General features: G+C 42.1%; 2 protein-coding genes across 3 annotated transcripts; both read left to right on the top strand.

Moving 5' to 3' along the window:
- Positions 1-279: 279 nt before the first annotated feature.
- rflnb (refilin B) lies at positions 280-2966 on the top strand. Its single transcript, XM_035622914.2, has 3 exons — positions 280-796; positions 1299-1393; positions 1611-2966. The coding sequence occupies exons 1-3, from the start codon at positions 596-598 to the stop codon at positions 1927-1929; spliced, it is 615 nt and encodes a 204-aa protein (XP_035478807.2). The 5' UTR covers positions 280-595; the 3' UTR covers positions 1930-2966.
- A 1481-nt stretch (positions 2967-4447) lies between these two features.
- LOC118298920 (tRNA-dihydrouridine(20a/20b) synthase [NAD(P)+]-like) lies at positions 4448-11093 on the top strand. 2 transcript variants are annotated; one of them, XM_035622125.2, is made up of 13 exons: positions 4451-4788; positions 5123-5244; positions 5528-5645; positions 5877-5999; positions 6286-6512; positions 7578-7589; positions 8215-8308; positions 8404-8504; positions 8813-8960; positions 9084-9219; positions 9367-9469; positions 9658-9758; positions 10037-11093. In XM_035622125.2, exons 1-13 carry the CDS (start codon positions 4697-4699, stop codon positions 10070-10072), a joined length of 1413 nt encoding a protein of 470 aa, XP_035478018.1. In that variant the 5' UTR covers positions 4451-4696; the 3' UTR covers positions 10073-11093. The 2 variants fall into 2 exon arrangements, with proteins under 2 accessions (XP_035478017.1, XP_035478018.1); XM_035622124.2 differs by lacking the exons at positions 7578-7589; positions 8215-8308; positions 8404-8504; ... (3 more) ...; positions 9658-9758; positions 10037-11093 and adding an exon at positions 6633-6977 and having other exon boundaries at positions 4448-4788.
- Positions 11094-11238: the final 145 nt, after the last annotated feature.

Here is an 11238-nt window from a genome sequence, read left to right as displayed (position 1 = left end):
GCTTTTGCACAATACCAGGAAGAAAACACACACACACACACACCAACCTGGCTCTTGAGTGTTGGAAACGTTCCCATGGTTGGAATGAATCGTCTCTGGTCGCCACTTAAAGGGACAGTTCAGTGATTTTGAAGTGGGGTTGTATGTATCACATTAACTATGCACAAGCAACTCATACAACTCCACTTCAAAATGACCGAACTATCCCTTTAATCCTACAACCAATCAGAATCCACCAAAAGGCTTCGATGGGCGTGTCCTCCGCCGTGTGTGCGGACGTGAAGGGCCCGCGAGGGGAGAGGAGTTTGAAGACGGACTCACATCCTCCCTCTGTCGGACCGCCACACTTCAGTTCTCTCTTCCATCTGTTCACAGACAACCGCGGAGGAGTTGAATATGTTTCATCGTCAAAGTGATAGATAGTTATTTTTCCTGTTTTAAAGGGGTTCGGAGGGCGTGTCCGAAGGGGAACTGAACGACCGCCCGGTTGATGGTGTTTCCAGCGGGCAGCCGCGCACGCTGTCCGGGACGAAGTTAGCGGAGACACCGGGGGACGAAGAAGAAGAAGAAGAAGAAGAAGAAGAAAAAGCAAGAAATGGTCGGCAGGCTGAACTTGCCCAATGTGTGCGAGGGAGACCGGCTGGACACGAGCAGCAGGGCTGACGGGGGGCTCGACAGCCCGGACTCCGGGTTGCCGCCGAGCCCGAGCCCCAGCGCCTGGCTGCTGCTGCCCGCGTGCGCGGAGAAAGCCGGGGGGGCGAGCCCGGTGTCCGAGGACGAGGGACGGGGCTCCCTGGTAGGCAGCACCACGCTCTCACCACATCCTGTGCATTTAAAAAAAAAAAAGAATAATAATAATAATAATTGTTAATTATTAACTCGGATAACCACAGAGTGCAGCTGAACATTTGTATTGAATACTTGGACCTTTCATAAATTGCAATTTTGATACTGCTGGGAAATTGCATGCATGCAGTCGGATGATTTCCACAAAGTGCACGAGTCAATGTCACAGTGTTGTTCATGCTACACAGTGTATTGGTATAAATGTTGCACACGGGCAGTTTGCTCTGAAATGATTGCAGTCCCACCACGCCCACCGCTTTTAATTTAGTTCAGTAAATTGTGAAGATTTTAGTTTGTCAATACGACTTTAGACTTCGTTTTGCTGCATGTTCTGACCAGCTGAAGGAAAGTGGGTCATTTCAGCACTGAAGTGAGCCAACGAGAACATACGGTGTTGGCTCCGCATGGGATTATACTGTGTGGTTGATCTTTCTTTTTTTCTCGCATCGCAGGTTCCAGTTTTACCCACCGGCTCTTTCCCGCAGCTACACCCATCGTCTTTCGGGGAAGGCATAGCCCTCGATCCATTGCCACCGAAGGAGATAAGGTGGGTTCATTTTTACAGGACTTGTCCTGTGCAGCATTGGACTTGACTTAACATGTACCAAAGTGGCAAACTTCTTAACGTGTGTGAATCTAAGCAATGAACAAAAAAAAAGTGGAACGACTTTGCATGGTAATGTAATTGAGAAATGCTGCAGGTGGGACACATACTAGTTGGACTACATTATGTTACACCATTGCACTTTTCCCCTCCTCCGCAGATACATCTCATCCGTGCACTACAGCTCGGACCGCCACTTCATCCAGGACGTGGCCCTGCAGCCGTCGGGCCAAGGCCTTGAACACTGCCGGCAGACTATCATGGCTGTGCCGCACAGCACTTGGCGCCGCTACAAAACACAGCTGGAGTTTCAGCCGCGCCACCGGCTGCAGCGCTTCAAGAGCACCACCATCATCTACCCCAAGAAGACCAGCGCGGTCTTCACCACGGAGCTGAGCTACGACTGCCACCGGCTGTCCAGACGTTTCCTCTCCAGCGTGGAGCTGGAGGCGGCTGGACACAGGAAGCCACCTCAGTGAGGTGGTGGAATCACAACACAGCAGGCACTGACCTGCTGTGTTGTGTTTTTACAGTTGTGCAGTTATCCTTTTCAGAACCTATCCCAAGCTGTGGACAGGAAGCCTCTGTGCTGTGACATTACACACAGCAGATGTGTTGTATGTATATGTGTATATCCCTGCCAATGAATGAAATTATCCAAAGGGCAGCAAGCGCTTTTGAACTCGTTACAGTTTCCAGTGGCATAGTCGTTTTTGATTATTTTTATCGGCTGTAGAAGTAACTTATATGGGCTGAGATACTGCGAATACTTAACTTGCCGTCAGAAAATCACTTTGCTCGTGTCACACCAGGTTGGTCAAGCAGGCGGAGTGATTGTTTTTAAATTTAAATAATGAGGCCTGTTCCAGTTCAAAGAATTTGTTCAGGTGAATCAAAGAGAGAAGTGTATCTTTAGAACTGCAAACTTAGGGAGAGTCTAGTATATAAAGGAGAAGAAAGGTGAACGTATGTGGTGCCGGAGTTTGGATGCATGCTAAGTAATCACTCACTTATCCACACTGTACAAATGTATGCGGTGTAAATAACTTTACACATGTTTTGGTTTCCTCACAGGGTATTGTGTATTTCTGCACAACGTAGCACAAGCTAAGCTCTTCCCAAGCCTTTTCTTTGGCCACTGTGTTTGGCTGCAACTCAAAATGTGTTATGTAAATGTTGGTAGATTAAGTGAACTTCTCTGTTCATTGTGATGTGTAAGCTTAAACGGATTGATCGGGAAGTGTAGATGGATCACTGGCGTTACCGAGAAGTGGATCTTATTCTTGATACCTCTCACTGGCCCGCCGTTGACAATAACAGGCTGCATTCCACTGCGATCACTTTCTTTGGCTTGACTTGGATTGAAATTGTATTTATTCTGTTGACGTTTTAGAATCTTGAGATTTTAATCAGCTGATTAACGGGTCTGTGTGATCATGTTGATGCTTTTTTTAAAATATCAGTCACTTACTCAGTGCCAGTTTGAAATAAAGTGTTCATTATTTTATCAACTATATTGTGGGTTATTTTTTTTTAAGGTTTTCTTTGTCCCACTTTTTTTTTTTTTTTTTTCAAAAGATGAAGGAAGAGTAAAAAATTAGGAACGCACTATGAACGCAAGAATGGCATGTAGAAATTCATAAAATGGCTGATCAAGAGAATTGGTCTAATCCCTCACTCTGGTCATGGAATGGGAACTTTCTACTCTGCACAAAAAGATCCTCACACACTTCAGCTATTATTTTCAAAGGTACCCAAATGACACAAAAAGAACCTGGATAGATGGCTGTGCTACCAAACTGTTCATGTAAGGAAATAATATACTTAAATTTGGGGTGGTTTTCAGATCATTCTGCAACTCTACTGCCATCTTGTGGCCCGAGGCGGGATTGCTTCTATTTCTATTTAATTCCAGAGAAAAGTTGAAACTTTTCCTCAAATTCAAATGCCCAACATAATGGATCTGCACTTTGATTTGTAAAGATTTTCTGTTGAAGTGGGGGTGCAGACTGGTGAACATTGAAGACGGGGGATAATTAAGATGACATGAAATGTTCATTGGTATCAAAACAATGCCATATGTAATCACCACAGAGGAATAGGTCGTATTGCAAATGTCACTCGGCTCTTAAGAAAAACTAATCTGAGAAAATCCAGTTGACAGTTGACAAACTGACATTGAAGACCCATTATAAAGCCTTGCTGGATATTTGCAAAGATGTCCCCCCTTTTCCTTTTGACTTATTCCCCAAATAAGTTGCTTATTACATCCAACTCATAATAGGGGTTTTAAAACCTGTGTGCAGCTTTAGTGCTTATTCCATTTGTTCAGTGTATCTTGAGTGTTTCTGTGCTGCAAGGATGTCCTCCAAAGATGTACCCAGTCCTGATGGGATGTGAGCAGAGAAGCAGTAGGTTTAACATCTTGCACCATCACCTTAGTATATTTCACTTCAAGACTTTTTGGTCTTTTCTCTGCCAGGAAGTGGACCGATGGCTTAGGCTTGCCTTTTTAGTTAGTTAAGAAAAGACATCTTACTCTTGAAGATAAACTTACTTTGCACTGAGCTTTTGGCATTTATTTACTTCTTCTTGCCTTGTATTATTGTCTTATTATATATATACTTTTTAATATATAACAAAAAAAATCATTTTGGGATACACTGTATGTGTATAGTGACTGTTTTCAGCCCCTTATAATGATTCCTTTCTCAAACTAAACGCTGTCAAGGGTTTCACTGATTTCTAAAGCTCCAGAGCTGCCTTCGCCCTAACGGAACCTGAACGCAGCATAGCTGTGACGTAATCAATCACTTATGAAAACACCACTATAACATTCATATTTTTTAACAAATTAAATGAATGAAAACAGATTTTCAAAACCTACGAGTTTCCCACTGGAGTCTGGATGTTAATAATAATTTGAAATAAAATAAAATAGAATAAAATGAAAAAAATAGACAAACACTCGAGTTGTGTGACGTATGGGGTTGAGGAGTGTTTTGCACACGCCCACTTTTTTCCCCGCATGGTTGGGACGGAATCGTCGGAGGTTTCATGTTGTCCTGAAGTAAACCTCGCTGTTTTCTATCTAGTGTCTCCGGTCGTACGACCAGTGTAGTTATCGTCCGTGAGACGATGGAATAGTTGTCAGACGACAGAGCAGATCCGCGGACTACTCCTGGACATCGAGCTAGCTAGCTCGAAGCGGTAGCTAGCTGGCGAACAGTGTGGCGCGTGAGCAGGATGAAGACTTGCAATGGCAACACCAGTATCTTGGACATGTTCGAAAAGGGGAAAGTTCTGAAGATATGCGCCCCAATGGTGCGATATTCCAAGTAAGTGAAATTGAATTTACCCTCTGTCGTATTTAGGAGGGAAACACGTCAAATGCATGTCGCATCAACCACCATGTACTGTATTCTGTCTGTTGCACACTATTGCTGCGTTCAAGTTTACCTCGTAACTCGGACCCCGGAAGTCGGGGTGTTGATTTTTCCCCGAGCCCGAATTCCGACTCGCAGGGTCGTTCCATTTGCAATTTCCGACTCGGGGGTCGTAATTCCTAGTTCCAAGATCAAACTGGAACGATAAACCCGAGTTCCGAGGTTAACAGGAACGCAGCATATGATCAGTGGAGTTATGTTTTTTCTTTTGTTCTTTCCCCAACAGGCTTGCATTCAGGTCCCTGGTGAGGAAATACGACTGTGACATCTGCTTCACCCCAATGATAGTTGCCGCTGACTTCATGCGATCGGTCAAAGCCAGAGACAGTGAATTCACCACCGCTGAGCGTGAGTGGAAAACGTTATGATACGAGTTATGATGAATGGAGGTTGTTTCAAAGCAGTCATGTTGACATGAATTAGTGGATACAGTCAACACATTCAAGTAGGTGCTGGTCTATTGTGGTCCAGACTTGATAAGTGTGAGGAGGAGTATCACCTGCTTCTACTTCCTACATTATGTAATAATGGCTGCGGTGAAAAAGGTCTGTGTCTGTGTTGTCAGCCTTCTTCATGCTGCCATACAACCATGTTTTTATTGTTTTATTTGTTGTTTTTTTGTCCTCCTCAGGTGACCGGCCCCTGATCGCGCAGTTCGCTGCCCATGATGCTCAGACTCTGGCCGACGCAGCCTGCGTCGTAGCTCCTTTCTCCGATGGAGTTGACCTCAACTGTGGCTGTCCCCAGAGGTGCATCTGCCGACCGAGTCGCTTTTTTATTACTCTGTTATTTCAGGATCATTTTTTAATTGATAACATTTTAGTCTTGCTTATTCACAGGTTGCATGACCTGATTTCTCATTGCAGATTTCCATTTTCAGCCATGTTATGTTGAAGATTATTTTAGACAGGATAGATAGACAGAATATTATTTAAATTTTTTTCCAAGTTGTTTGATAAGATCTGTTATTGTGTTTACAGGTGGGCTATGTCCGCCGGGTATGGTGCATGCCTCATCAACAAGCCTGAACTTGTGAAAGACATGGTCAGACTTGTCAGAAACCAAGTGGACAATCCAAACTATACAGCATCCATCAAAATAAGGTAAAAAAAAAAAAAAAAATTTAATTCGCACTCGAGCTAGACTAGTAAATCTGTGAGGTCATTGTTATCCTGTTGCAGAGATATCAATATGTATTTATATGTAAGCCGATTAGCAACATTAAATTCCAGTACAATACTACCAAACTAGGTTTTAAGATCCCTTTGAAATAGTTTCTCCATTACATAGTTTGTCCACCAGTTAGCATGACAAGTTTAAAACATCTGCTCAGTATTCAGTAGTCAGTATATACAAAAATAATAACAAAGAAATTAATGTCGCCCACAGAATTCACAAGGACCTGAGGCAGACAGTAGATCTGTGCCAGAAGGCTGAATCGGCGGGTGTGTCGTGGATAACGGTCCATGGCCGTACAACAGATGAACGCCACCAGCCAGTCCATTATGATGCTATAAAGACAATCAAAGACAGCATATCTGTACCTGTCATTGCCAATGGAGACATAAAGTACCTCCGTGACGTGGAGTCCATCCATCACCTTACTGGTGTTGATGGTAGGTTTGTTTTCAACCAAAGTGCACTCATGAAAAGGTACACTTACTAACAGAACAAGTACATAGATGACATTCCGCTCTAAATTGTAAATTCTTTGTTTGTTTGGATTTTCTTATTAGGTGTGATGGCTGCGCGGGGGTTGCTTGCTAACCCTGCCATGTTCGCTGGCTATGAGGATACTCCTTTAGAGTGTATATGGGACTGGGTGGACATTGCTATTGAACAGGGCACTCCATTCACCTGCTTCCACCACCATCTCATCTACATGCTGGAGAGGGTTAGCTCCCAGCCCGAGAGAAAAGTGTTCAATTCTCTATCCAGTACCTCAGCTGTGATAGATTACCTCCAGAACACATATGGGTCGGTACAAGATCTGGGAACGTCAGTATGTTGAAATGTGTTACATTTAATTTTAGCTTCTCTTTTGTTTGTATTTCTGTGCCAAATAAAATTGCCAAGTTATAGTCGTGTTGCTGATGTATGTCTTTTTAATCAAACCTTGACTTTTAAAACCTTTTTAATCAATCATAGATATTCTCAGTGAGCACATACTGAGGCATAAGATTTTTTGCTTCTTACTGAATATTAAGGATGCCCTCAAAATTTTTGTCAGATATGAAGGATACTGAAACTAATCTAACATGATTTCACGGAGCCTTTGCCGTTAAAATCAGCTTTTTGCAAAGCATGAGTGTTCACTCAGTTGCCAGTTTATTCGGTACACCTCCAAAACTGATGCAACAATCCTGAAATATATCCCATCATGAAGATTTCAATGTTCAGTCTTAAAAACGGTAAGTAATGCGATTTTGCTTTCAAAGTAAATTCCAAATGTGTGTGCTGAGTGTAGAGACAAAAGTGAAAAGAGACAGTCAATTTTAAAATGTTAAAACTCAACCATGAAACAAACAATGACGTACACCCCACACATATTAATGCTTGATATCAAAAGGCGTGTGCATTATTTTGAAAGAACAAGACCGGAAGCTAAGTCTTGCACAGACTAGCTAGCTGGACCCGGAAGAGAAGCGCAGGCAAACTAAAATTGCTGCGGTCGATTTCAGAAGTGAAGAAAAGTATCTTTCTATTTGTCGGACTCTTGGCAGTTTGTCGGTAAGTTGTGTGTCTCGATGGCTGAATCCCTACGTGAAACCTTGATGTGTTTTGTCATTTAAAAAAATTGAACCGGACCGCTATCTGAGTCGCCAACGTGAAGGCTAACGTTAGCTTGTCGTTTAGGTGACAGCTCACATTGATAGCTTTATAATCATAATATGTTTATGATTTGGAACATGGGCAGACAATAAAAGAGATAAACTATTTCCAAAACTCTCAAGTGTATATATATATATATATTTATATATTTTTGTCTGCGACAAGCATATCAAAACGCAGTAAGTGGGCTGAAACAACGTTTGATAGTGGTAACTGTGAGTTCACGTTACAGTATTTGACCTGCGTGTATAAGGAGCTTAACGTGTCTTTATTGTGAACAGAAGCTGTGATGTTGGACAAGTGGAAGAAAGGCCACACATGCTAGTTGGCTAGCTAGCTAAACCCCCCCCAACTGTACTTAGTCAGCTTTGCTACTAATATCACTTATGTAATAGTCTTTTATTTGGCAGAACAATTTCTCATCGGTCATCTCGTGTGTGTCTGTTGTTTTTCTTCTATTCTCTTTTCCTCAGAGGCCCTCAACAGAGATGACGTTGCAGTGGACTGCTGTGGCCTCCTTCCTCTATGTGGAGATTGGCATCCTCGTCATCCTCTGTCTGCCGTTCATCTCTGCCAGGAGGTAAGTGATGGTCGCTCAGGATCATACAGTGGACAAACACTGCTTGTATAGGCATATTGACCTGTATGTAAATGATTGTGGACGTGTGGTTGCAGGTGGCAGAGTATTTTCCAGCTGAGGGTCTGGAGCTTCATGGCGAGGTTCTGGAACAAAGTGTTTCTCACCATGGTCATTGTACTGATCGTTCTCTTCCTTGGTAAGTCTAACATCAGCTGTCTCCATTGTTTTGGACCCAACTCTGTAGATGGGTCACAACATAGAATGGTGTGAACTGTTGAGTTTTAAAGCATCAACGGTGAAATTGGTGGAAATCTTTGGATTCGGCTGAAGTGTATCTTGAAAAGCTCCAATGTGAGGCCACTTTTAACACCAGTCTTGTCGCTGGTGTCCATTATTACTGTGGGCAAATGTTAAGACTGAACACTGTATGAAGATTACACACGGAAGAAGAAGCATGAATCATCTGAGCTTTCTGTTCATAACTCACGCGCCCTTTTCCTTCAGATGCTGTCCGTGAAGTGAGAAAGTATTCGAGTAGAGAACACGGCGCAGGTGCCAAGATGCAAGCAAACATGCAGGACCACCTGCACATGAAGCTTTTTCGAGCTCAGAGGAACCTCTACATCTCAGGCTTCACCGTCTTCCTCTGGCTGTGAGTCTTTGGTTTTATATGGTGATATATACAAATGACAAATCTGTACTGAAAACAGCTGCAGCACAGAATCCTTATCTTGAACCATGCCATCTTTTGAACCTGGTTATTTTGTTTTTGCAGGGTTATGAAGCGACTGGTCACCTTGATTAACCAGCTGGCAGCAATGTCTGGGACCACGGCTGTTCTTCAGGCGCAGGCTGACACCGCTAACCAGACGGCCAAGAAATACATGGAGGACAACGAGCTGCTGAAACAGGTAGGCTTCACACTGGTGGGTTACCAACTCAAAGATATCTCTTATATAGTTTTAGTTGAGGATACAAGCACATAAGAGCAATGATTACAGTTATTTTGATAGACTGGTATTTCATGTTATTCATTTTAATTTCATCATGCATTTTAGACTCTGACGGAAGCAAAGGGTGATGAGGCTGCTGCAGCAGGCATGGAGCTGTTGAAGAAAGAGGTAAAGAATCTGAAAGAAGAGCTGAAGACCACAGGGGATGGTTAGTACACGTGTGCCTGTCCACGTCCTCTGTGAACATGTTTTTGTTTTTCACATAGGTGCTAATATATTTTTCTTTGTATTCTGACTCCACAAATAATGATATACGAACTGTATACTTGAAAACTTTTAGTGGATGTAGATGACCTTTACTCCCTATTTTGATGTGTGATGTTGTTTCCTCTCAAGTGCTGAAGAAGTCCCAGTCTGAGTCGGAGGTGATGAAGATGCAGACGGAGGGCCTTGCCAGGGAATACGAAAGACTATTGAAAGAACACCAGGAGCTCCAGGTAAAGACACAGTTGAGCTGCTTTTAGACGTGCACTGAAATCCGGGCACTGTCCTAAACTTCTCCGGAGGGACTGTATTTGGGAACGACATTCTCAGGAGTTGCTCCTGCCAACTCCCTAGTCAAATTAACACCTTAAAACCTGTAGGTAGTTGAATTTACAGTCGCTAAATGGAATAGATTCAGTTGCATAATCTCTCGTTAGAATACATTTAAAAGTTTAGTAAGTTGGTCTAAACATTATGCTGACATGTATTTGTCTTTTTTTTGTCCTTTCAGAATCTTCAAGATGGTGAAAACAAGAAGGACGACTAGTTATTGTAAAATGTTTAAAGGTTCAAGTGTTTATGCAGCATCTTTAGCCTCCTGACGAAAGAGCCACTGCTTTTTCTTCATATATAACACCTTGTGTCACAATGCAGATCACAAAAGCAGGACTGGCTCATTGGAAGGACAGACTTTTGGCAGATGTCATTTGTCTCAGTCAAGTACAAGATTCGCCAAAAGCCGCAGCCTCCGATTACTGTGGTACACCACTATGAATGTATTTTGATATTTAAGATTTGCTTCTTTATTTCTGTATGTAGCAGGGAGTCCTACTGCACCCACTTTGAGCTTAAACACAGGCGGGAAATTCAGTCTGTGCTTGCCTGGCTGTGCAAATGTAGTTTTTTAATATACAGCTTCAATTAAATAATCCACCTTGACATTTTTTTGTCGTATTCCAGACAATGTTTTTGTTGTTGTTTTTTTAACCTACAGGTTTACAGATGTAAGTAGTTGGATGGTTATAGTCTTTTTGGCTTCCCTCTTAATTTTACTATTTCTATGTTGGAACTTTCTGCAGAAAATGTATGGATATAAATTAAGTAGAATATCTATAGGAGTACAATTCAGAAGAAAAAAAAAATCAAAATTCAACCATTTCTTTTAGTCTTAAAATAAAACACATTCATGTTTCTGGGCCACAGAAGGATCCGATTATTTTACACTTGCCGCACTGTTTCAAGTGTTTACTTTAGGGTTAGGGCACCAGTTGCACTGTGTCGTTTTGTATGAAATGAAGCTTATATGGTTTTACTTATATTTCTGTTGTCCCAACAGAGCCATGTGACAGTGAAAGCTGAGTTGAGAATGTCCTCTCTGGATGCTTCAATGTTTCCTAGTTTTTTTTTTTGCTGAAACAATTATTGCATGGGTTTCTCACATTTCCTCCTAGGTCGTCAAAATGCAAAAATGTCTCTTGATCTTATTTTTATGTTACAGACATACATTGGAATGAAGTGCCTTGTAGGTGGATGCAATACTTTTTGTTAAATAAAGATGATTTTCTCTATGCCCTGCCTTGTTGAGTATTTAAGAATGTAAAAAGCACCTTGAATAAACAACACAAACATATCATTTGATTGGATATTAAGTCTTTAGTATTACATTTAAGGTAGTCTTTGAATTTTGCAAAATATAATCCAATAAAATTATTT

Source organism: Scophthalmus maximus, chromosome 11, assembly GCF_022379125.1.
Source record: "Scophthalmus maximus strain ysfricsl-2021 chromosome 11, ASM2237912v1, whole genome shotgun sequence".
NCBI lineage: Eukaryota > Metazoa > Chordata > Actinopteri > Pleuronectiformes > Scophthalmidae > Scophthalmus > Scophthalmus maximus.
Note: the sequence above shows the minus strand (reverse complement) of the source record. Positions and strands in the feature narration are given on the sequence as shown.